Here is a 26273-nt window from a genome sequence, read left to right on the forward strand (position 1 = left end):
GCCATAGTCTAGAGTACAGTTTTAACGTTTTACAACTGTATTAAATGTAAAAATATCTTAAGAGATATAAAGAGATAAAAAAAAAATATATATATATATATTATATATGAAAAATATAATACTAGATGCCTTAATCACTTTAAGGTACCCAGTCTGTTATTTGGTAGGTAGGGCTATATAAAACCCTAAATTGGAGCTTAATTAAACTAATGTCAAAGACAACATCTTACATGAATGATAATGATAATATGAATCTTCTTGTAGGGGTTTTTTTTTGTGCTTTATTCGCTTTCAGGGTGCACCGTCAACTGTTGCCTCTCAGGGAGCAGAGATGTTTGTCGCTGATGTTACTCTGGCGCCATCCTCCGTCAGAAATAAAGAACACCATCTCTCAAATTGAAGAGGGTGGGCTCTCCACGGTTAAATATTTAATTGGTAAACTTTGAATATTTCATGCGGGTGATGTAAGCGACAGTCGCCACATGCCCTGCTGTCCTGCACATAAGAAACGGTTTCTCTTTTTTCTCTCCCCATAAAAAGATTTTAATTTATTTCACTTTTTTCTCGTCCAATTCTTTTGCACAAGTCATATCAGCCAATGGTGACGTTTTAAACGTAAATATAACCTCCAATATATGTTTTTATCGTCGGCTGCAACATTTCTCGGGGCTGAAAGGGGCTTGTCAAAAGACACTGGAAGATTTATTATTAGGAAATTAAGACTTAAATTAAACAACGCACCTTGTAATAAACATTTTTTCCACACCAGCTTATAAGTCATATTTAAATATGTTGGTAAGTTGTCATTGAATTGTCTACAAAGCCTTATAGGTGTATTTTTCCTCGTTTACTTTAACAGCAGTTAAAGAGAATTTAAGTTAAGGCACTTTTATTTGCTTCAAAATGCTGAAGAAAGTATTGATACGCAAAACTGGAGATTCTTGAAATCAGTGAATGAAGCTGGAGGTTAACAGGGATCGCAGATGCTACGAGGTGCTGCTCACGGTCCTGAATAGCGGACAGGACCCGTCAAGCGCGCATCATTTATCTGGCTCGTCACTGTTTCCCACTTGTGCAAACAGCGCTCCAGCAAGAACATGCTCTCTGAGATAGCTTTTGTTTCAAACATCCCTTGAGAAAACTCTTACCTTTGTTTTTCTCTTCAGCAGGTGACTTGTAAACCCAAATATAATGTCCGAGTCGACGAAGAATGTCCCCAGGTCTATGACGCTGGGGTTGGGCTTCCCAGCTTCGGGAGACCCCGGTGAGTTTGGTAAAGCCATGTGGGCTGCAAGTGTACCCTAGAAAATATTCCACTCCCTGGGAAACCTATTTGATTCTTACAGCCATCTATTTTATATGTCTCGTACCCCCTAAAAAGATCCAAAGGGGTTTTTAATCCGGACATTCAGTCATTCAAGCTGAGCGCTCGCACGTGTGCGTAAAATAGCCACGACTTCCAGCAGCCCAATAAGAGGGAGGGAAACAAGCACTGCAATCCATCCGGTGCGCAAAAAGGTGTTTATATCCACTGAAATACTTTTTTATTATCCATGATCTTTGAGTGCTGTTGCAGGTCTGAGAGAGAAGGAGCACCTTGTGCATCTGCTGCACTCTCATCTCATCTCCTCTCCTCTCCCCCTCCCTCCCTTCCTCTCTCCCCCTCACTCAGCCTCCCTCTCTCTCCATCTCTCTCGCTCTCTGTTCCCTCAGATAGAGATGACCTGCTCTCATAGCCGATTTGCTGGTGCGTCGTTGTCATCCCCCTGGACGAACACGTAAAACACAATGACAATCCGGCTATAACCCCTAACGGCAGACCCCCTGTAATATTCCTGTATTATTCATGTAGGGGCTTGCAGTAACGACCCAATCAAAGCTTCTATGTTATATGTTTGTCTTATATACATATATAATGTTCCTATAATCTTCCTGCAGCAGAATGTACTGCAGCTCTGTGGTTAAAGTGTTGCTGTAGAAGCCAGTCTGGGATATAATCAAATATGAGGCACTTGATTTGTTTACCGTGATGACGGTTATCTGCAGTGATAGCCAATTTTGTTTGGATTGAAACAGATCAGCTTTTGATTGATTTTACTTTATTACAGTCTGTATCGAAATCAGATCAGCTCAAATTTCCTGTGAGATGTCCAAGGCGGAAAAATCTCCCGAGTGCTGAAATTCCTGATAATTTAAGGTGTTTGCTGCTTAAAAATGGAACTAACAGTTATAACTGAGTAAGATCGCATGGTTGCCAATCACTATGCAGCGAATAGCCTCAACTCTTCGAGCAAGATGCGGCTAAGATAGTGAGATTAAGAACGAGGCCAGTGGGTGGTTTCCCTGTGATCCAGCGGATCTATTATAAAAGTAATGAGTTGTCTTTAAAAAAAAAAAACAATTTAGAGACGATTAGTTTTTAGAATGAAAACAGGCGTTAAACAGAATAATCAGAGTGTTGTCCTGCCCGGGTTTAATTTACGAATATAAACCAGTTTTTCTTCTCAGACTGGACTGCACGGAAACAAACTGTAGTGATGATGTCATGCACATGGAGCCGCTCCTCGGTGAGCTACGTGTCACTGTGAAACGCGGCACCCGTGGTGGTTTCACCGAAACACTGGCTCGCATTTCTTGAAAACTGAATTCAAATTGACAAAGTATGCTTTTTTTAATGTTACAGCTGTAAGAATCCGCATTATTTCTTTTGGATTAAATTGATATAATGGGGTTAAGTGTCACCACCAAAGCCCATAAGAGCAGAAACAAATATTTGATAGGCTATATGTTGCACCTGAGAGTGCAGTTTAAATTAAGAAACACCACAGGCTGGTGTGGTATGTGGTATATTGGGCTCCGTGGTATAAGACTATGACATGATTAGCTTTATTTAGCTCTGAGTTTTAAAAGGTGCCTTCAAAGCCCCTGGAAACAGCAGTACACCTGTTGGCTGAGGTTGAAATCTGTGGATGGTTCCTTTAACTTAACAAATGAACTAGCTGAGCGGAAATCATATCTTAGGTGAAATTTATCTTTAACTTCAATCGTTTTATTAGTTTAGCTCATTAGTATCAGAGCCCAAATACAGTCAACTTTTATTCACAGTGGCGGTAAGTGTAAGTGTGACGTATCTGATCTGACTGCTGGAAAGTTGTAAGGTCACCGGGAGAGAGCGGCGGCTGCATGGAGCAAAGTTTTTCTTTGTCTTTCAGGAGGGCAGAGAAGATCAAGAGTGACTCTGGTGCAACAATTATGACTTGACAGCTAAGCAGAGGGGGGTTAATCATTTGTTTTATCCCCAGAACAACGCAACTCATCACACCCGCTGTTGCGCATGCACGCGTGCATGCACGCAAACACAGACACCTTCTTTTGTGTGATGGAGAGACAGGGGTTGTGAGAAGAGCAATAACTGCAATTCATAGTAAAGATGATTTACCATGTCCGTCACCCAGCCCTCCCCTCTGGAGGAGGTCTGGGTTGAGTCTCCTCTGGCCGCTGATGAAATTCCAAAGACGGGATCCCCTGGGACTTCGTGTGCTGCTACATCTGCTGCCCTTGCGCACGTACAGGGAAATCGCTCTGGGCATCTCATTAAGTCCTCTCCTATGTCTTATCCTCTGACTGTGAGACCTCGATCTGCAGCTTCTCCCGGTGCACGGACAGGCTTTGTGAGAAACGTTTAGCAAATATTGATAGTTCTTGGCGCATGGAGGAGATCAAAAGAAAAAAAGGAAGGGGGCTGTCTAAAAAGGGGAGGGGGAATAAATGGTGCACACTGCTTTCATGAATGATTTATGCAATGTAGAGTAGCCTTTCCCTTCCCTGGGAAAAAGCATTTGGATTTACTTGTGTCAGATTGTGAGTCCTTAGTTTTGGTTTTCTCATCAAACCTTTAAGCAGATAAGAGACCTGAATGCAAACCTGTGGCTTTAATTAAGTCTATCTCAGTTTAGAGGCTTTTTAAACTAATTTAGACTAATAAATGATTTAATCAATATAATACAGACGGGAAAACAACAGCCCAGGAAAAATGATATTAAACCAAGTTAAATGGGGAAATAGCTGCTCCACGCTTAACTATTTGTTGATTAAAATGTCTTACCAGCAATTATTTTTCTCTGTTTTGTCAAATTAGATAGCAGCAGATGTGATTTTTCCATATTTACCACAGTTGCAATTTTCAGTACTTTGGACAGCGACCATCCCTGCAGACGTAAAGTACACAATCCCACGCATACCCATTAGTGACAAATGGTTCTTTATTGACTTCTGAACAGCAGCAACAGTAAAGCAGTGAAAAGGACGGGTGTTACAGCAGCAGGAGCAGCAGAGCTGTTAAAAAATTTGTATGTGCGCCAGCAGAATGAAATTACTGAACCCTGAAGATTTTTACAGCTCCCCGCAGCTCCTGGATTGCAGGTGTGATTGCAACACAAGGGGGCACAATGAGAGTAGGAGACAAAGGCGTGCATTAAGGAAGAAGAAAAGCAGAGCAATTCACTCTGTCGTTTAAAAAAAATTAATTTAAAAAAAGGCAAACGTTAGACCTTTCTGGTATAGAGTCACTCGAGAACAGTGTAGCTTCTTCTCCAAAGGTGGGAGCATTTGTCGTACTGGTCAAGTGGTCCTAAACATTTCACAATTTTGTTAAAGAACTGTTGAACTGTTGAGAACCACTTAATCAGAGAGACTACGCACGTCTTCATAGCAAGGTCCGTCCTCTAAACTGCTGATCTCACTAGTGAAAGAAACAACAACAGACAGAATTAAGTTCTGTTAATCTGTCGGTTAAGGCACAAGTCAAACACATCACGACAGCAGATTTCACACTGGGCCTGATGGAGAGCAAATACGCAAAAACTAACAAGGGGTTTCAGCCAACGTGCGCTGAGAAGACTTACCTAGAGATAGTTCTTTCCTCGCGGTGGTGTTTCTTTGTGTCATCCCAGCCCAGACTGACTAACTGCAGGGTTAAGAGCTCTTTATATAGCGTTTTGGGGTTGGTTCGTACAAGCCTCACATTCAGGCAGGAATGAGGCCCGTGCAGGTCCAACCGGATGAGCTGGGTTCCACCAGTAGGAGCACGACTGGGCAGCCACGCTCAAGACAAAGATAGCAACTGCTATCACATGAACATGAGGAATTTCACGTTATCTTTGTCTTTGTAGTTTGTTTAATTTCTGATGAAACTATCAATTGTCTCACAAAGTCTTACATTGTGTGAGCTGAAGGGCTGTGTTTGGGTTTCATGTCATGTAACACCTATTTTAAGCAGATACTCTGGCTACCTGTCAGTGTTAAGATTGTATTACTAGCTTTTAAATCACTGAATGGCCTGCACGAGATAAATTATAGATGGGAGTTTCATAGACACGGCATTTCAGTGGTCTCAGAGGGACTCCGTTTCACTTGACTTTTCTTTAAAAAAAAATAAATAGGGGGAAAACCCCACTATGTTTTTAGATTAGCCTTTAACTAAACCACGCCTTTGAAAACGACTATTTCCAGCCTTTTTAAAAAAAAAAGTTTTCCAATTTCATTTTTAAGTTTTTAAAACATTTTATTGTATGTAAAAGTGATAACTGGTCAAGAATCAGGCATGGAGCAGTCCATGTGTTTTTTATTTTTTTTTGTGCAACATGGGAGCGATCACAGGAGACATTTCTCTGAAAGAAGAAATTTATTTCTGCCTCTTTTTTTCATCCACAGAACAAACTAAATCTCCCAGAGTTCCTGATTTGCAGCAGCAGAGGCAACAGCAGCAATGGAAACAACAGGATACATTTAAAATAACTAAGATGTATATGCACACACATGTAATCACAAAACATTTACGTGAATGACTCTTGCCCAGATTGGTATTAACGTTACTGAAAACCAAACAGGAGTAGCAATGTTTAACATTTCCTCATGTTTAACTAAAGTAACGAATAAGTAAATGTCATTCATTTGTGATTACAAATGTAAAGAATGCGAAAAGACATTTAAAACACATTAAGGAAAACAGAAACCGTGACACTTTAAAGCATTTATGTCTCACACAATACTCTGGATTTCCCCTTTCCATCTTAAAGAAAGAGATATGTGACACTTCAGGCTCAACAATCAGAACAAGAAACACGCTAGATGAGTTGCAAAGGTTTAAACTGCAGGTTTCTTATATACCTGTTGTAGCAGGAGGAAATGAAAAGCTCTGGGAACAGAGATATACTTTGGCTCAAAATGCATGGGTAGTTTGGACACCATCCAAAATAAAAATAAAATAAAATTTAAAAAAAAAAAATCCTAGAATCATTTGAACTGAGATTTTGCAGCATGTCACTATAAAAGAAACAGCATAGAAATCTGTGAATGTACCCTGTACGTCCAGATATTATGCTATGACACATATATTGCTACACAAGGAGAAAATATTACTTTATATTGTAATGTTCATGTGTATATATATATAGGTTCTGCTCAAATGGCATAATTCCCTAATTGGACATCACATTTACTACATACATAGAAATAAAACATTTGATTAAAACAGTCAGCACTGTAACCAGTTTCCTTATACACAGAAAAGTCTGCAACAACTTCATGTACATACATCCACTTATTTTCTCTGGGCACCATGCCCTCAGCAGTTACACAGTCTTTTGTGTTATTAATATTTTTGGAGAGGAAGACTGCAGCAGCGATGGCTTTGAAGGACACATGCAATCAGATGACATCCAAGAAGAGAGCAATTTTGTGAAAAGTAGCCGGACGTTGTGCAGAGAACACCTCAGCAGTTAAATGGATGCCAGCAGAGGACAATTGTTGGTTCAGGTAGCGTCAGCTCAAAGTGCCGGTGGGGTAGCCTTGAATTGGATCACTCCGCTCTGCCACGGGGACAAACAGAGACAGGATTAATATGCAAGGGTGGCTGGTGTTTCAGCAGAATTCAATAAAACGCTTCATCTCCAACCACAATTACACACACAGATGTTATCAGATGTTATCTGATGTATCTCTGGTGATAAACGGGGTCTGACACACGTTTGGCTCAAATTCATGCAATAGTTGTTTTGCAAAGTGAGCAGGTTACAAATTAAGCTGGCAATTAGCTCATTTTAATCAATGATTAAGTTATTATTTAGTAAAGCTGTCAGTTCAAGTTTCTCAGAGCCAGAGGGAAACATCTACACAGTAAGGAAGCAGCTTATCCTCATGAATATTTTTCTTGATTACTTGATTACTTGTCACTTGTCACTACTTGATTACTTCTATTAACGATTAAATGATTTTCCACATATATATATATATATATATATATATATATATATATATATATATATATATATATATATATATATATATATATATATATATATATATATATATATATATATACAAGATCCGGGCCATCAACACATACGCCCTGCCCGTGATCAGGTACCCTGCTGGGGTAATAGGCTGGCCAAAGGAGGAGATAGAAGCCACTGACATAAAGACAAGAAAGCTCCTGACCATGCATGGAGGGTTTCACCCCAAGTCCAGCACCCTGAGGCTGTACGCTAAGCGGAAGGAAGGGGGCCGGGGACTGGTGAGTGTCAGCACCACAGTCCAGGATGAGACAACGAACATCCAAGAATACATTGGGAAGATGGCCCCAACTGACCGAGTGCTCAGTGAATACCTCAGGCAGCAGAAACCCAAGAAAGAGGAGGGAGACGAGGAACCATCATGGAAGGACAGGCCCCTGCACGGTATGTACCACCGGCAGATAGAGGAGGTGGCTGATATCCAGAAATCCTACCAGTGGCTGGACAAAGCTGGACTGAAAGACAGCACAGAGGCACTAATCATGGCAGCACAAGAACAAGCTCTGAGTACAAGATCCATAGAGGCTGGGGTCTATCACACCAGGCAAGACCCCAGGTGCAGGCTGTGTAAAGATGCCCCAGAGACAATCCAGCACATAACAGCAGGGTGCAAGATGCTAGCAGGCAAGGCATACATGGAACGCCATAACCAAGTGGCCGGCATAGTGTACAGGAACATCTGTGCCGAGTATAACCTGGAAGTCCCGAGGTCAAAATGGGAGATGCCCCCAAGGGTGGTGGAGAATGACCGAGCTAAGATCCTGTGGGACTTCCAGATACAGACGGACAAAATGGTGGTGGCTAACCAACCGGACATAGTGGTGGTAGACAAACAGAAGAAGATGGCCGTAGTGATCGATGTAGCGGTTCCGAATGACAGCAATATCAGGAAGAAGGAACACGAGAAGCTGGAGAAATACCAAGGGCTCAGAGAAGAGCTCGAGAGGATGTGGAGGGTGAAGGTAACGGTGGTCCCCGTGGTAATCGGAGCACTAGGTGCGGTGACTCCCAAGCTAGGCGAGTGGCTCCAGCAGATCCCGGGAACAACATCGGAGATCTCTGTCCAGAAGAGCGCAGTCCTGGGAACAGCTAAGATACTGCGCAGGACCCTCAAGCTCCCAGGCCTCTGGTAGAGGACCCGAGCTTGAAGGATAAACCGCCCGCAGGGGCGTGCTGGGTGTTTTTTATATATATATATACATACACATATATATATATATATACATACACATATATATATATATATATATATAGCTGCTGGATAGCGTAGTGGTTAGACTACACGCCTTTGGAACAGAGGATCGCAAGTTCGATTCCTGCCTGGGGCGTCTGTATCCAGTAAGGGTCCTAAGGCTAGACCCCCTATGCTAAGCAAGCCTACCGCAGACATGAGCGAGACAGATAAATATGAAGGCATGCCGGCTCGGACGTCGCCCGGATCAACAAGGTCCGCGTCAGGTGTTGAGGAACCAGGGCACCCTGACGAAAAGTGGGCTACTGGAACAAGAAGGCATCGGTGGGCAAGGGACGAAAACAGGGCGTTGTTGGAATGCTACTACGCAAGTAACCCCGGCGGAAGGGGCTACATGAATAGGATGAGGGACCTATGGATTCTTCGATACCCAACATCCACAATGACAAGGGCTCAGAGAAGAGCTCGAGAGGATGTGGAGGGTGAAGGTAACGGTGGTCCCCGTGGTAATCGGAGCACTAGGTGCGGTGACTCCCAAGCTAGGCGAGTGGCTCCAGCAGATCCCGGGAACAACATCGGAGATCTCTGTCCAGAAGAGCGCAGTCCTGGGAACAGCTAAGATACTGCGCAGGACCCTCAAGCTCCCCGGCCTCTGGTAGAGTACCCGAGCTTTAAGGATAAACCGCCCGTAGGGGCGTGCTGGGTGTTATATATATATATATATACATATATACATATATACACACACTGCTTTTCTAGTCTAAGTGAGCACTCAAAGCGCTTTCTTACTACAAGCCATATGCACTTAATCACATTCACACAGTGCTTTTCTCTATACCTAAACACTAACACTCTCATGGATGAATCAAAACTCAGGGCTCATTTTTGCCCAAGGTTAAGCTGACATGCAGACTGGATCTAACTACCAACCTTCCAGTTGGCAGATGACCTACTCTATGTCCTGAGCCACAGTCGACCCGGTTATAATATAATATATTGTTGGCACTAGGAGCTTTTCCGATTTCCTTTTGCAGTCTGCTTGTGTGTCAGTTCAACCAGTGGGATCTGAGCAGGTGTGGGTACATGCAGGTGAACAAGGTGTGTGAAGACCCAAAGAGTGAGTGCATTGACCAAAATGCTATGTGGACATAGTCACCTATCACCTGACATAAATTTAGGGTTTTAATTTGATTTTCAAAAGGAATCTATTTGTAAACTACAACTGAACAGGAAGTATGGAATTATTAAAATATACTTCTATTGGATGTCCTGGTTACACCAGAAACCCAGACCCCAAAAAAAGCCCGCTTCCCCCAGGTTTTCAATCAGCATGCTAGCTAATGGCTTTCCAGATCAGAGCCATTTCTCTGTAGATTTGGCACGTTATTCCCACCCAATTTGGTGACCATTCCAAGTGTATGCAATTCCTCTTTAGCACTTTGCGCTGAGACACACAACCCAGTGACAACAGGTCATGATGGATAATAAGCAAAAGGTATTGTAGACAAAGAAAAAAGGGAGCCAATGCAGTCATGCACAGGGTTTGATCTCATGCTGAGTATGGGGAATGTAGACACAGGGAAACACACACACTTGGGCTACATCTTTTTTACCTCTTCATCATCATCATCATCATCATCATCATTAAATTCACCCAATACTTTCTGGAATTAAACAAAGTAATTGAGAGAAAATTATAGACAGAGAAACCAAGCTTGCCCTGCAGAAGAGTAAAGCTGAAAAATGGAGAAAACAGAGCATACCTTTGATTTTTTGCTCTCGAGTCGGAGCAAAAATGCTACCACATCCTTTTTGCCGACAGCTTGTGCCTGTGACAGGCGATGATGGAGAAGTTTTTTTTAACTTTGTGAACTGCTAAGTGTTAATAAAATAGAAATATGCCTTCCTACAAACCCACCAATTGAATTGCAGTCTGCCCATCATAGCCTGGTTGATTTAAGTCTGCTCCAGCAAGGCTCCAGATTTCCAGACCATCCAGGTCACCATTGGCTGCCAGGCTGATGCACACAAAGTAAAAGCATTATTACAGCAACAGGATTCATTTCTCCAAAATCAGTATTAATATAATATTATACACTGGGCAAAGAACAACTTGTGTAAAGGAAATTTGTGGAAAGACTGCAAAAGCATATCAATGGAACATTCAGTATTACTGAGCCACATGAGCCACAGGAGCTTGAGGTTTATCTTCATAGTGACACATGCAATGCTTATCATATGAAAGGTGTGTTCCTGAAACTGGAAATTGGAACGGTCTTAACAAAACCTGTTTAGTGTCTCGGGCAGATTAAAAAAAAAAAAAGAAAGAAAGAAAGGGAAAAAAACAACACGTACTCACTGACACTACAGATAGAGAACAGATCTGAAGCTATGCTGTTAGGGAGCATTCCTACAGTTTGTGTAAGAGTGGGACAACTGGTTGCACCTGTGTCAGCTATGTAGGATGGGTCATTAGTGACGGTGGAGCAACGAAGTGGCTGTGTACAATTGTTACAATACTTCCTTTTTTGTGTCTGACCTGCACATTTCAGTTCCTGCTTCCTCCAACTCATGTCTGGAGAAATGAGCTCCGGTCTTTCTCAGCAGCTTCACAACTTCCTTGTGTCTAAGTTAGAGAGCATGTAATCACAGAGTTATTGTTACTGTATATCACCATTCACACATGCACTCTTTTCTATTAATAAAAGGGCATCGCAACTGATCACTTTTCTGTAACTCTTGCAAACCTTAAGACAGGGCTAGTAACATATTCCACATGGTACAAGTTTCAAGGAATGTAATAACACAACACAACATTGTGACTATAAATCTCTCTCTAATTGCAGTTGTATTAGGACATTAGATTATGGTGCATTTTTGCTATTCTCAATTCAAAAGTCAGGTCTTCCCCTCTCGGTGCCTGTGTCCAATCGAGAGCAGCTGTTGCAGCACACACACACATAGACCCTGCTATTAATGATGGGCCCAAATACTCAGAAGTTTGGCTAGACTTCAAGAGAAGTGATGATGACAATCTCAGTTACAACAAGTGTGACGAGTCCTTTGCACGTGAACCAAATAATGCTCGTGCACTCCATCTCCGTCTCTTAGCGAGATGCCAGAGAGCCTATATCTCATTAATAAAAGGGCTTATGTTTAATAAGCATATTCGTTTGAATCAGAAGAAACAGACATAACTACCTATTAAGTGTAATTAGATATAATGCTAATTTTAAACAACATTTTCATTCACACTGTAATTTAGACTTGGAGCGAAAGAGTCTGTGTGGCAGTAATCGTCGTTTGGCAAGTACGAACAAGTTTGTTGTCCCCCGCAAAGAGCCGCCCACGCAGGAGTCACATGCAGTGATTTTCACGGTGACAAGAAATGTGCATTAAAAGCAAAGGCTGAAAAGTTTCCACAACTGACCCGCAGACTTTCTGAATAAGACCTGTGTGACAAAGCGACAGGGTAAGCTAGTAAGAGCTCAATTTTGTGCCTAATTGTTTAGCTGTATGGAGAGCAACAGCCAGAGAACCTATTAGGGACTTCCTGCGGAGCATAAGCCAGTAACTCTCATCAATGAACCGGGGAGCAAGCTGGTAGGACTGGTTCAGAGGGCACTCCCCACATTTCTTTCAGGTTTCTCTCTCTGTCCTCTCTGCCTCTCCTTATATGGGCATTAGGCTCTTAATACAGTATGAAATGTGGCTCACAATGTGCTCGCGCATCCCTGACAGCAACTTAAAACTCCACTTTTATTACTTTTGTTATTTCAGTGAAAATATTAAGAAGGGGAATAGCTGCTCAAGCTGTGCAGCACATTACAGGAAGTGTAACAACAGGTGTCTGCGCTCCAGTGCATCCCTCTGCCATCACAAAGGCAACAAGTCCACACTTGCAGCACCAACCGTTGAAAGAGATGAGCCATTTGTCGCAGCTCTGACACACACAACGTTTTCACCCTGAGGCTCAACATAGCCCTGAAATGTTACGCCTGGCTATTCCCTGACAGACGTTTAGAGCAACCTCAGTGAATGACACAAAATTAAAAATACAGCTTTGGTAAAAATAAACACTGCCTAAATTGTCAGATGACAATTAGCCTAATTAGCTTATAATTATTGCCCGGCCTCTAAACTCCATTACGAGCCCCTTCCTGGTTTCACCCTCCCCCCAGCCGCTGCTGCTTTCTTGCCATTTGCGCAAAACCTATCAGCAGCTCATGTAATGAAGTCCTCTCTGTAGCAGCTATTAAACATATTTGCAGGAGATCCTCAGATGTCTAATTGCCAAGAGGGGGGGATTTAAATTGTTGTGTTTGCAAATTCATAAATGACAATATTACTTTAACAGCAAGATACAGGCAGACACACTGGCCCTTACTGTTTCGAAACAAGACAAGTCTTACCTGAAACGCACAGCATTGCATAGGGGTGTGTCGCCATAGCGATCTTTAGTGTGGACCGAAGCTCCATGACTCAGTAGGTACTGCACCATTTTGAGGTGGCCCTCACAGGCAGCAACATGAAGGGGTGTGCGTCCATCGTAGTCCACCAGACATAAGTTACTGCCCTGTGGAAAGGGAAAATCCTCAGTGTGTGTGCTGGTGGTTTAAAGGTTAGTGTGGTGAGATGATGTATTGATTTTATTTCTAATCTATATTTGTTCTTTTTGTTTATTTGTTTTTATTTAATCTTTATTTATACGGGTAATCCCAGTGAGACTCAATGCTCAATCACAAGAGAAACCTGTTTCAGACAGCGTAACAAAATTACAAAAATAATAATAAAAAATCTCCTGAAAAAGACTAAAACTTGAGTGTACAACTAGAATGATCGAAAAGCCTTACACCACTGCTAGATTTGGGCGATGCCAAACCTGTGGCTGATTTTTTTTCCACTCATCTGAGGATCTAAAGTGCCAAACTGTTTGAGTAGCAGTCTTCAAGAATACTTCTCCAGGCTTCCTGAAGGACATTCAAAGCTCTTCTCTGGATGTTTGCTGCTTTTTGTTCCATTCTTTGTGAGGATGATTCCACACTGCTTCAGTAATGTTGAGGTCTGGGCTCTGAGGGCCAACCCATGCCTGGTAGTGTCCCACTGTTTTTTTGTTTGTCTTTATCCATGTATGCTTTTAGTTTGACAGTGTGTTTGGGATCACCGTCATGCTGAAAAAATGAAGCCGTTGCCAATCTGATGCTTTCCAATTAGCATTACATCGGATCAAAATTTGACAGCACATTTCTGTGTTTATAATTGCATCAATTTTGACAACGTCACCATCCACCGTGCTTGTATTCACTCACTGTTGTAGCTCTCTCTCGATCTCCTCTGTAGATACTGACAATGATTTGAACCAAAATTTTCAATTTGATCACTTCTTAAGACCTGCTGCTACCGATTTTAACTAAATTTCTTGTCTAATGTGGTATATCTCAGCCCTTTCTCCCTGCTTACTTTCCTTAAGAGTGGCTGCTTGACAGCCGCCCTTCTACCATTTCTGCAGAGGCTTCAGTGAACATTAGAGGGATCATCAACTGGAAGGTTTTTGCTGGATTTTCTTTACTATTTCTTAAGGACATGACTTTCAAATACTGTTCATCTGCTGCTTTTTTATGCTTGAATGATTCATGGGTCAGTGTTAAGTGGCTTAACAAATATACAAAAAATAAAAATAAACAAGGTCTGGACCAAAAATGAGTGAAAAGCAGCCAATGCCCTTACGTGAGGGCAGAATATATTTTTGAAAACTTCAAGGTAATCTAGGCAGCAGCTGCATACCAGTCAATCCACATACAGACATGTACATGCGACTGTGGAGACAACTCTAGGCTTGCCTTACCAGTCTGTCCTCTAGTTCTGCTTGTCTGAGTGCCTGCGTGTTGACTACACCGCTCTAATACAAAATGGAAGTGTGACCCTGAAAATGTTTTGAAAATCTACCAGTGGGAAAAGTTTTCCAAAGTTCAATGACCTTACAGCCAAACATGACCAGGAAAGAAATGGGTAAAATGTGTTTGGAGACTCAAAAACAGGAAATAATGATTAACTTTACAGCATGTGGTGAAGGTCGTGGGATTGCTTACCATTTCTTTTAGGGCTTTTAAGGCCTCAATGTCACCGATCTTAGCAGCGGCGCATGCCAGTGTGGGAGTCAGAGCATCTCGGATGGCTTCCAGCTCCTTTTGAAACCAGATTCCAAGAATTTTAAAACCCGCAATTTCTCTGAATATGAAAACAAGTCATCAAGTATGGCAAAATGACAAGCTCCTAATAACCTAAAGTTAGCCCCAGAGCTGAAAGTCTGCGGAAATGCACTGCTACCCTTACCTCTTTGCAGCTGACGCTTAGAGACTTGGCAATGACTTGGATGAAACGGCTGTCACTCAGGCACAGTTTGGCTCCTGCCAAGTCAGCGATCATTTCACCTCGCAGGTTCTCTGCCATCATCTGGACAGAGTCACAAAAAAATAATAATCTTTTAGCACTTTGTTACTTTAAAAGCTTCCACATAATGGAAAAGAAAGTGTTGAAAGTGCCACCAGCCTTTTTCTTCGCCTCCAGAGCAAGCTCCTTCTTGGCCAATACGTAGGACAGTTTTGACAGCGCAGCCTCTGGAGTCATGTCGCCTCCTGCTATCAGGCCGGCTTCTATCAAGACCTGTAGTATCAATCACAGGAATAAGTGACCTGATTGATTCATTCTCTCTCCAACTCAACTGAACATATTAACAAGACTGTGATTAATTACCAAGCGTCATGAACTACCTTGCCAGTGGCGTAGGATGTAGACACCGACCCCCTCAGACACTGCGTGCAGTTGATGATGATGACACCGGCATCAGTGGCTTTCTTTAACTGTTCCAGGAGATCAGGGCGGTTATCGGGGGCATTTCCGCTGCCGTAGGTTTCCAGGACCACTCCTTCCATGGGTGGCTGCAGGAAAGCCTTTACCTGGACAAAGATGAGCGCAGTTTCAGGTTATAAACACCCAAAATTTATGGCCATCTTAACTGGCTACTCAACTGTGCAGAATCAAGATGAGAAATTAGTATTCCATGTTATTTTTCCTGCAGCCCCTTTAACTCCATGCAACCCATTCACTCTCCTAAAAGCCCATCTGGTGCCATCTCTGCAACCAGAGTATCTCAGTCACTGGTTGGCTGGTTGGCACTGGGAAGCCCTACACCACATCATTAGCCATGGCATATGACTAGAATGGCAGATGACTCAAATGGCAGAAAGGAGAGCAATTAATCTGAAGGTGTTAGCAAGCATAAAGTCACTTGGCAAGTTTGTGCCAGTTACCATAAAATGCGAGAAGAAGGTGACATTAAAAGTTCCAGGTTCACTCAGTATTTTTTGATGCGATAAGCAGTTTGACAAGAAAGGTGTGACACAGATTACCAATGAAGCTCCCGTACTGCAGAGTGCGGACACACGAGAGCCAAGTGCCTAATCAAAACGGTGCCTCATAAAAGCAGTTAAAGGCTGTAAGAAAGCCTTGATAGCAGAGTTGGGCAGTGGGAGCAGATTGAGACAGTAAAGTCGCTCCCCCAGCAGACGCTGCAGGGGGAGGTGCAGCTAAATGTTACAGTATCTGTAGCAACCCTCCCTCTTTACAGGGGGATTGGACATGGCCCATAACTCCGTCTCATCTTTCTCTGGCTTGAGCTTTGATGGCAGCTTACATGACTGGGAAAGTAACAGAAGAAGGCTAATAGCGCAATTACATTGAAGTTAACTATATTTTATTGCAGACAAAACAACAGTCTGTTACCTTTGAAGAACAGGTGATCTAGTACAACAGAAAAAAAGGAGGCAATTACAACTTTCTCGGCTTAAAGATTTGCACCATGCCGGCAATTTTAACATACTCATTTCAGCACTTGACTGCATGTCATTTGGTTTTAATTGGAAACAGCGTAAGTAAGCTGGAACCTCTGAGGCTTAGAAATGAAGCCAAGGCTCAAGTCCAAATACTGCAGTTCCTCAAGCAGCCAAATGAGGCTGTCTCAAAATGTGAGAAAACAGACTCCCATGTTTAAAAGGACAACATTGGAGAAGACAATACGACTGCTGAGTTACATGAAGCTGGCTGTTTGTTTATGGTGCTAGTGAGTGTTTTAATCTTTTTTGTGACCTTAGCTGTAAGGTTGTACAGGGTTGCATTTAAGACTTAAAGTTATACACAACTGTCAGGGCGGCCGCTCTGAGTGATTAGTGAGGCACTCTAAGGAGCAAGCTGTTTAGTTTTTATCATTTTCATTCTTCTATCCAAATAATGACAAGCGGTAGCTTCAGAACATCTGGTAAATATTCCAAAATTACATCCATGGTCCACTTCACAGGCTACACCAGTAGCATTAAACAAAAAACGACATTTTATACCACTTTAATAAAAAGTTAAATAAAATACATTTCCCTGAAACTTACAGTAGACGCAGTGATTCCTGGGAATAGCCTAAGCAGGCCTACGTTGCGGTTCAGCTCAGTCTTGACTTGAAACTTTGCTGTGGTGTTTGCCCTCCACACTGTATCCCAGTTGACTGGCGGAAAGTTGAAGAAACTCCATTAAAAAAATAATCCTTTAAAAACAAAAAGTGATTTATTTTCTACGTAAGCAGTTTATTGGTTCCTTACTTGTAATATCCACTTCAGCAGTGGCCAAGGGGGCCAAGTTAGGAGATGAGAATGCATTGAAGCTCCCAGCATCCACTTTGGTCACACGATTCCCTCTGTAGAGTTTGTTGTAGAAATACAGGCACACCTAACAAATGCATGTTCATAAGATGAACTTAATAATTTATTTCTTGATTGATTAAATCACTAACATATAACAGAGCTAAGAGAAAACAAAGCAACAACTGGCTATCAGGGTATTACATTCAGTCAGTTTCTCTCTCACAATCCAACATTTCTAATAAGGTTTGCAGTCAATTAGCAGCTATAAACCATCTTCTTTATCTCACCTCAGGAATGACAAATTGTCCAGCAATTAGTAATGCCCCAAGTAGATTGTCTCTGCCATCATTCCTCATCTCATAGATGGGTACCTAAAGACAGAAAGTGTCTCATTTTAACAAAGCAGTAAACCCTGGTTTATTTGCTGGTTAGTTAGTGACTTGAGGATAGCAGCTCTTACCTGTGAGCCCGTGAGAATGATCGGTTTGCCCAAATGCTCACACATAAAGGACAGGGCAGAGGCTGTGTAAGCCATAGTGTCTGTGCCATGAAGAATCACAAAACCATCGTAGCTTTCATAGTTTCTCTGGGGTGAAATAAGAAAATAATTATCATAATGGAGATAATTTCACATGGCCAGATAGATTTTAAAAGCAGGATTTAAGTAATATAAAGGCACAACAACAAATTAAAAAGAGTAGCAAGTACCTCAATGTCCTTTCCAAATCTACCCCAGTCATCTGTGGTCATATTGGAAGAGTCCAATAAAGGATTGTACTCCAAGATAGTGTAGACTATCCTCTTATTTTGTTTACTCAGTCTGGAAGAGAAAACAGTCCAGTTTATCTATGAGCTGCATTCTCTATAGGAACATTTACACAAAGCCAAACAGTGACAGATTATACAGCCAATAATAAAGCAGCGGTGTTGGTCGTTCCAAGTACAAATATTCAACTTCAAAAGTTCACGCAGTCAACAAGCAATTAAAGTCTTTACTGGGATAAATTATTACGTATTATGTATTGTGGTGAACATTTAATAAAAGCTGGATCAGGTTCTGGTTAAAGGGGAGATGTGAGCTTAAAGAAGCGTAAGGGAATGTTAAAAACGCTGACTTCAAAATCCGTTTAGCTGGGCCTTCTGTCTGAGCAACAGGGCGCCAAAACCTGTTTCAGGTTTACGCACACAAAGAATTTTCAAAGGGTAAAAGGGAGGGGCAAAGTCACACAAGTTAGACAGTGCAGCACTTTAAAAGTTAAGCATTTTTGTTTAGCACAGTAGAGTCCCAATTTCCTGCACAGCTACATGACTGAACACTTACATTTATGGACACAAGATAGCTTATCCGATATATTTTGAAGGTTCTTTGGTGACTCGTATCATGTTGGAGCAAAAGCCTGTATTTCTTTTTCATTGCAAATAATAGGGAGGGAGTCTTTCATACATACATATTTATGCTGCCTGTAAGTGCAGTTTAACGCAGGCGTCCCACAGCCCCACCTGCCACGCTCCATGTAAGGCAGCGTGACTGACTGAAAAGCCATGAAGCGATTTTCTTTTTAATCTCCCTTTTAAAGAAACACCGTAGAACACCCCCCACATTACCATAGGGCAGCCTTATAGCATAGAGATAGGAGGTGAATGGAACAGCAGGGGGAAGAGCGGGTGAGCCCCAGTCCATCCAAGCAGGGGTCCTATAGACACTCTACTAATTAGCCTCAAGTCGACACATGACCCAAGAACATATGCTGTCGATCTTCTAGAAGAAAAGTGCCTAAAAAAAACACTATTCAAATCACCAATTATTCACATATCTGGCAGTGTGTCCTAAGGTTTAGCAAAGCTACACATTACCATACTCATGCTAAGACACTTCATATGCTCAGAATAATAAACGCATGGAAGGACGCTGGAGGTGGAAGCAAACAGCCCTGTGGCATTGCCTCTCAACATCACATGAATAAAGCTTTGCAGTTAATCAATAAACCAATTCCCCTCTGAAATAATAGACGTAGGATCAGCTCTTGAATAAGATCAACGGTATGCCTATTAAATTTGCATGTGAGTTTAATTCAGTTGATATGAACACTGCAAACTCAAGGATGAGCAAGTGTTAAGACGTGCTGAACACCTAAAAACATTCAATCAGTAGAATATTAATGAAAAACATAAGAAGATGGCATATATATATCTCACAGATAATAAAATAACGAAGTTCTAACAACCTATCTTTAGAAAATACTTACCATTTCAAGGGCCATAGATACCTTGATATCTTTACTATAATACAGGACTAAATCCACTTTCATAATAGCAGTCAACATGAGGCCAGAGAGGAAATTAGTGTCTCTGGAAAAGGCTACTTCTACTGACGATGAAGACCCTAAAGGGCTTGTCAATCGGCTCCGAGCCCAATTCACTCAACTGCACACAAGCATGACAAAACAAGACAAAATAAAGTTAAACATGCAACACTGCAATCTATCTTTTGCTTATATCAGGAACGAGACGCTGTACAGCTGCCTTGTTAGTTACAGAGTTCAAAATTAGCCGGAGTAAGAGACACAGAATTACTTCAAGCAACAAGCAACTTTTTCCAACTGCCGAAAGACACGTAGGCATGCACTTCCCAACAGGGAAGCACACCCAAGCAAGTGGTGTTAAGTACAGCAGAGACATCAAACCAATCTCAAGCAGGGAGAAGTCAAACACAATGCAACCAGTACTACAACACCCGTGAAAGTGCAGGTCGGGATGGGGCGCTGGCTTCCTGTTAAAGTGACAAAAGCAGTTAAGGGTAATAAAAATAAGTGCATCTCTTAACAGGAATGTAACTTGTTTTATTTTCAGCCTCTGCTTTTCCAGATAGGAAACATATCTTGCACTGTGTGCAGTTACCATCTTGGGCAGATCCAAGATATAGGGCGATTTAGCCTGTATAATGAATGCTCTTGCAAAAACACCTGAAATACATTATATCTCACTGTCCTGAGGACGGTCTGCACATACTATAAACACAAAGTTTGGATCTATAAAGATCCAAATAGCTGTCAGGTTTAGCCATTCAGGAAAAGCACTGCACATTAGATGAAGTGCAACATTTTTTCACTGTGAAGTGAGACGGTCTCAAGTTAAATAAATGACATAATTAATGTAATAAATTAGGTATAAAGGAAATAAAAACACACAGGATTTCAAACTTTTAGTTCAAAATAAGCAACATTACAAATTTACATGCGATCCTTTTCTTTGTTGTTGACCTACTCTTGCTCTGTCAGTAACACAGGCCTCACAAGATGCTAATAATGAAGACAAATTATGAGCTAATGCCTCATGGCTGTGACAACAGAAAATACTGTTAATTTTCTGTTTTCAAATAAGGATAAGGAAACATGTTTAAAATATTACAAACACAGTTATGTAGTCTTCCTCTGATACATATGGCAACCAATAGTACAGCATGTGGTTTCTTTTTGTTAAATACAGATATATATATCTACATGTTGACTAATGGGTGCACTTACGGCAGGACCAAGGTGTCAGATCCATAGTATTCATGCATGCGGGTCTGGTGAGCATATGTCTCATCATGGAGGATGGGCAGCTTACGCAGGCTCTTCACAAAAGCATTGGCTTGTGGGGCAAGAACTGTAGGTTAAAGAGCAGAAAAACAACAGAGATATTTAATGTTTAACAGTTTGCTTTTAGTAGGATTACTATTAATAGAAAGCGAGCACAGTGGATATGCTGTCATCTCAACACCACAACAACACTCTCATACTGAACCCTAGTGGTTATTGTAAAAAATAACATTATGGCTGGAAATACACTTGAAGCACACTTTTAAAAACACATGATCTTCTTGAGTATAACATAAAAGGACAACATTAAATGTACTATTAGAAACAATAACACAAAGGTTAGGAGACAGAATATAATATGGACATGCAATCTTAACTGTCAAGCAAAATAAACATACATTGAACTCACACAAATAATACAGCTTTAAACTGGCAATCTGAATAACTGATGATTATCATATTTCAGTTAACAATCATTTTTGTCCGGCACATGGCCTCACATTTGATTTTAGTATAGTTTAGTATAAAGAGGAGTTCCTGATCGTCCCAGTGAGTGAAAGGTTGCCTACGTACTGTGACTGGAAAACAAACCCAAATCATCACCCCTCCACCACCGTGCTTGACGGTTGGTAAGGTGTTTGGGTTGATATGCTTTGTTTGGTTTTCACCAAATGTGGCGCTCTGGATTTAGTTTAGTTTGGTTTGTCCAAAGGACATCGTTCCAGAAGTCGTGTGGTTTGACAAACCTAGGCTATACTGCCATGTTCTTTTTCTGGAAACCCTTCCAAAAACGCCATATTTGTTCAGCCTTTTTATACTGTACAAACAAACTTAACATTGAACACACTAACCAAGACCTGTAGCATCTGAGAGGTAGCTCTTGAGTTTTTTGCAATTTCTCTCTTGCACAGTCTGACTTTGGATTGAATTTGCTGGGGATCCAGGCATCTGTCTTGAATGTTTTCCACTTGTGAATAATCTTTCTTACTATAGAATGATGGACCGATGGAATGATGGGCAGCAACAATTCCTTCTCTAAGATCATTCATATTGTGTTAACACAAACTTAATCCTCCACAACAGCACTTCATGATGATCAATTAATCAAGTGCAATTTGTCAGCAGTGGCTGGCTCGTAGTTTCCCTCTAAATTGTACGGAAGCAACAAGGGTGTAGTTACATTATCACAGGGCTGTAAAGAAGTCGTGTGAAAACTATTTTTCATATGACTGTATATTAAGGGAGCTGACCTACAGTTAAGTCCGTGCAATTTTTGTTATTTGAGCCTTTTATCAAAACATATTCAAGTTACAATTGCAACCAATATGGGCTTAAAATATGACTAAAGTAATACTTTCAGCTTTAATTTGAGGCTGTTTACATCCAAACTGTAGGAAGAGTATAGTAATTACAGCTCTAACGGCATAATGTATTTGGAAGCAGTTGCTATAAAACCCTCAATATGTAATCAAAGAAGCTCTCGATTCAAAAACCAGACCATCTTTAGGCTCCAAAAAAAACCCATCATAGAGACAATGGGGATATTATAAGTGGCCAAATCAAAAGTGTGGGACATCCTAAGAAAAAAGGATACACTGGTCAGCTCTGTAAATAATAAAAAGGCCTGGACCCCCCACAGATCACCATAGCTGTGAATGGTCACAGCATCTTTTCCATGACAAAGAAGAAACCACTTCAGAAAATCCATGTAAATGAAAAAGACTCTCCAGAAGGCAGGAATATCATTATCCAAGTCAGCCATTAAGAAAAGACCTCGGAAGACCTTCATCACAAGCTCCAAACTATTCACTGCGTTCAAAACAGAAAGGCTAGAATTAGAGTGATGGAGAAGGCTTGGAAGCATGAGTCGAGCAAAACAACACAACGAAGGCAGTGTGTTGGCACTGAAAAGATTTCAGTCATTTACTAAGCTACAATGAAGGATAGTTACAGTGTTTGATGTAAGTATAACAGTGTCATATCAAATCTATAAAATCATTTTATTCTTAATTTAATGTCTAAAGAGTGTATTTAATTTAACTTTTGTTTATCTGTTGAAAAACAGACCATAAAGAACATACCTTGGCATAAAACTGAGGAAAAACTGGTTTTGGGTGTTAGTGACATGAATATTGATGAAGCCTGAGCTGGGAGAACGCCAGGGTGTGGGGAGAGATTAGATGAGGAAAAGATCTTTCTGCTGTGGTATAAATCCTGTGATCACTTGTCAATATCTCAGTTGGTCAACAAACCACCTTGATCTACTGTACATTGCGACTGATCTAGCACTGTGTTTGATGAGTTCACTCTGATTGTTGGGCTCTATTTAGCTATAAGTATAATATACGTATAATACAAGTGTGGATGATGACCCTCGCCTAAATGGCTTTCCGGCTGCTTTTTTTCTTTTCTTTGCTACCAGAACATGGATGGTATATATTAGCATATTATCTTATGCTATGTTATACCCCTAATTAAAGATTGTGAAATTATTATGTAGTTTTAGTTTGTATTATTCTCCTGAATTAGAAGAAGGTATTAACTATTACAGTTATTAAACTGATTTGTATTGCATTAGACTGCTGATTCTGTGTGAATGAATGATATTGTTTTATGATGCATTATACTGCTGAGTTATAAGAAACACTGTTTTCAGAGAGTCAGGACCTTGCTTTTTCTGATAGTAGAGGAGACAGACAAGGCCATAAGTCAGGCTCGCTTGGAGTTAGAAAGAATGTGAATGTTTAGGTTTTTACAACTAGCTGGGGGCCACTAGAGGCTATAAGAGTTTGAGTAATCCTCCACCAGTTTGAGATTTTGCTGTGACCCTCTTCATGCATGTCTCCCCATCCGGATGGTTTGTGCTCATAAAGTGTTGAATTGTATGTAATAAAGTAATTGTTGATTGAGCATTTATCCACAGAGTATTGTCCTTCCTTCAGCCCAAAGGTCAAAAGAATTGGGAGGATTTAACAATGGCCTTGTAACATTCTCATATCTACTCTATTGTGTACAAAGTAATGAAAGGTATTTGTCCAAATATAGTTAAGGCAAGTTCAGCTTATTTAGAAAATCCATAACATATAAGAATATTTAGTTGTATTGCAAATGTCAAAGCAATGAATAAACCACAAACATGAGTAGGTCGCTTATTATGGATTGAAAAATAGGGACAGGTGGTTTTTAAAAGTCCGAATACCGCAGATGTTGCACAGTAACTAATGTCAACATTCAGTTATTCATTGAGAGAACCTGTTTTCACTGTAGTACGTTTGGCGTTGGCTGCTCTCCTGTTTCGAAACTTAAGTCTGTTGTAAAACCCTGAATCATGCGCAGAGTAAATACATCTGATCTCAACTTTCGTCTTTGCATTTCTGTTCACTAAAACCAAGCTTCATTTAGCATCTTCATTTCCATGTTCATTCACAAGACCAAGACAGTCTGCTCATGTGTACACCGGTGTAGTTTATTTGGAAGGTCGCCAGTCGCACATGGCATCAGCTGTGTAGGTAAGCTGTTTACCCCAAGTCTATTTTCGGATGCACGTGCAGATTGTTGTCACGCCTCGTGTTCAGACCCACATGCAAACATGCAATAAGAGGAAGCCACCGGCTATGCTAGCTAACTGCTACAGAGGAGAACAACGAATAATTGATGACAATGATTGCCATAGCTACCGTCTTCGTGAAGAGTCATGCCGATAGTTCCTCCAGTATTGATAACGAGGACCCGCGCCTCCGCGGCGCAAGGTGAGGTTACCAGGTCGGCGTTCTCAATCGAGTTGCAACTGGACAACTTTCTCCTTCGTCCTGGATGAAGCTGAAGACTTCGTGGAGGGGAAACATCATTAACTTCTATCAGATCCAGACATGGTTGTGACAAAGCCCGCGCGAGAGATGTGAGGCCATTGGTGCTGGAGTCCGCCATGATGCTTTTCGAAAGCCCCGGCGCTGTCTCTTTAAATGCGGTAGCTAAGAAAAGTGTTCAAAACCCGGGTTTCTTTATTGTTAGCAGGGTTACATGAGGATCGTCTGCCTTTATACACGGAGAGCGGCTTTCGTCGTAGTTAAAACGGCTTAGTAAACAGAGGAGGGACTCATTGTTACCGTTATGTTTTAATTTCCCCACCCACTTAAACTCTTCAACTTCTCGGACTCCTCAGAGCGCACTCTGACGTCAGTGACGTGGGCGTGTTCTGCACGAGTCTCTCAGTAATAAAGTTTTGGTCTTGGTTCAAGGAATTTTTATTTAGGCTGATCTACAAATTCTACGCAGTGAAGAATTCTGTAGAAAAGCTAAAGAATGACCTAGATGTAAACTCTTTATGCGGACAGTCTCCTGCTACCGTGTGCCCATCATGTTCACGTTTTCATATCTTTATATGGAAATATTTTATTTGGCTGATATGGTTATGATTATATTATGAATTATAACCACAGCAACCAATATTGAGAGTACAATGACACTCTCACCCCCTTTTCCTGTTCCTGCTGTTACAACATGTATCATGCTGGCGATTTAACTTACGTTGTTACTTAACGGTTTGCAATAAAGTTGTTGAAATATACTGTGTCTCTTGAGTGTAGAGTACATTTGTGAGGGTGACTTTTGCAATACTTAAATAATAGTTACATAAAATATGGTATGTAACCTTATAGCCTTGTAGTTATGTGTATACAACATAAATCCCTCGCGCCACACTAAAAATCTTCTGGGTCAAAACCAGCACCAAACGGATCTTTTTCTGTTATAAAGCTGCAGATGCACATTTTATATCACTATCAAAGTAGTTACTGGAGTAAAGCACTTTGTGTGGTACTATTTTAGTAGTCTTAGAGTGTGTTACCTTCAAAAAGGTTAATGTTTGTACTACCAGGAAAAGATTTTGTGTTTCTGTGTATGGGGGTGTGTTTGGGTGTGTGGAGGTCAAGCAGTGTCCAAATGCAAAGCAGTTCAAAACTTTTCTGTCTTCCCTAAATGACTGCTGCTTGCATGCTCAAACTAATGGAATAAAACAAAACAAACACAGTTTTAGGGAGGAACTATAAAAGATCAAACCTAATCGATCCTTTTGACGTACACTGACCTGTCTTCTGTTTGTCATCCCTTTCATTTCGGCTCCATGAGGGCCCCAAGGGCAAATAGCAGCTAAACTGTGTTTTCCTATTTGCACAGTGGGTCTATAAACCTGTGTGAGATAAGATTTTCAGAACAAGGCTGATGATAACTGCTGTCGCTCTTCTCACCTTGATAAGAAGCAGTTTACATAATAAATGTATATATTTTCATACAATTCATTTGGATCTCCTGAACAATTATTTCCACGTGTAGAAAAACTGTTCTGATAATAACTTCCAGAACAATTCGACCTTTACCATTAAAAGCAATTCTTACAGGTAGTAGCTGTATATTGGAAGGAAATCTTACCATTACAATTATTGTGTATTGTAATGTATTGTAA

General features: G+C 41.1%; 2 protein-coding genes and 1 long non-coding RNA gene across 6 annotated transcripts in view; all 3 read right to left on the bottom strand.

The window, feature by feature from the left end:
* kif26ab (kinesin family member 26Ab) overlaps nucleotides 1-1546 on the bottom strand; it is a 67283-nt gene extending 65737 nt beyond the window's left edge. Inside the window, exon 1 of the mRNA XM_085392560.1 lies at nucleotides 1149-1546. Within this exon, the coding sequence (XP_085248686.1) occupies nucleotides 1149-1283 (135 nt within the window). The 5' untranslated portion in view covers nucleotides 1284-1546. The remainder of the gene's footprint in view (nucleotides 1-1148) is intronic.
* Nucleotides 1547-4244: 2698 nt separating this feature from the next.
* LOC146647090 (uncharacterized) lies at nucleotides 4245-4952 on the bottom strand. The gene is made up of 2 exons (XR_014908902.1): nucleotides 4905-4952; nucleotides 4245-4741 (listed from the first exon to the last, which is right to left on the bottom strand). It is a non-coding gene; the product is annotated as an uncharacterized LOC146647090 (long non-coding RNA).
* A 712-nt stretch (nucleotides 4953-5664) lies between these two features.
* aspg (asparaginase homolog (S. cerevisiae)) lies at nucleotides 5665-24992 on the bottom strand. 4 transcript variants are annotated; one of them, XM_085391005.1, is made up of 18 exons: nucleotides 24490-24992; nucleotides 20756-20879; nucleotides 19966-20001; nucleotides 17940-18051; nucleotides 17692-17817; nucleotides 17519-17602; nucleotides 17190-17316; nucleotides 16983-17095; nucleotides 15315-15500; nucleotides 15094-15207; nucleotides 14878-14997; nucleotides 14634-14729; nucleotides 12957-13120; nucleotides 11084-11170; nucleotides 10463-10562; nucleotides 10308-10373; nucleotides 10158-10208; nucleotides 5665-6869 (listed from the first exon to the last, which is right to left on the bottom strand). In XM_085391005.1, exons 1-18 carry the CDS (start codon nucleotides 24737-24739, stop codon nucleotides 6828-6830), a joined length of 1998 nt encoding a protein of 665 aa, XP_085247131.1. In that variant the 5' UTR covers nucleotides 24740-24992; the 3' UTR covers nucleotides 5665-6827. The 4 variants fall into 4 exon arrangements, with proteins under 4 accessions (XP_085247131.1, XP_085247128.1, XP_085247129.1 ...); XM_085391002.1 differs by lacking the exon at nucleotides 19966-20001 and having other exon boundaries at nucleotides 24490-24990; XM_085391003.1 differs by lacking the exons at nucleotides 10158-10208; nucleotides 19966-20001 and having other exon boundaries at nucleotides 24490-24990.
* Nucleotides 24993-26273: the final 1281 nt, after the last annotated feature.

Source organism: Rhamphochromis longiceps, linkage group LG19, assembly GCF_057381845.1.
Source record: "Rhamphochromis longiceps isolate RC_006_pf linkage group LG19, R_longiceps_female_GT1.1, whole genome shotgun sequence".
Taxonomy (NCBI): domain Eukaryota; kingdom Metazoa; phylum Chordata; class Actinopteri; order Cichliformes; family Cichlidae; genus Rhamphochromis; species Rhamphochromis longiceps.

Bases quoted from the DNA above. Each gene is read 5' to 3' on its own strand.
- aspg (XM_085391005.1), bottom strand. From the start codon at position 24,739: ATGGCGGACTCCAGCACCAATGGCCTCACATCTCTCGCGCGGGCTTTG. The intron at 14,730-14,877 runs GTAAGGGTAGCA...TGGTTTCAAAAG, and splicing joins TAAGCGTCAGCTGCAAAGAG to GAGCTGGAAGCCATCCGAGA. The intron at 11,171-12,956 runs GTAAGACTTGTC...TCTCTAACTTAG, and splicing joins TGCAATGCTGTGCGTTTCAG to ACACAAGGAAGTTGTGAAGC.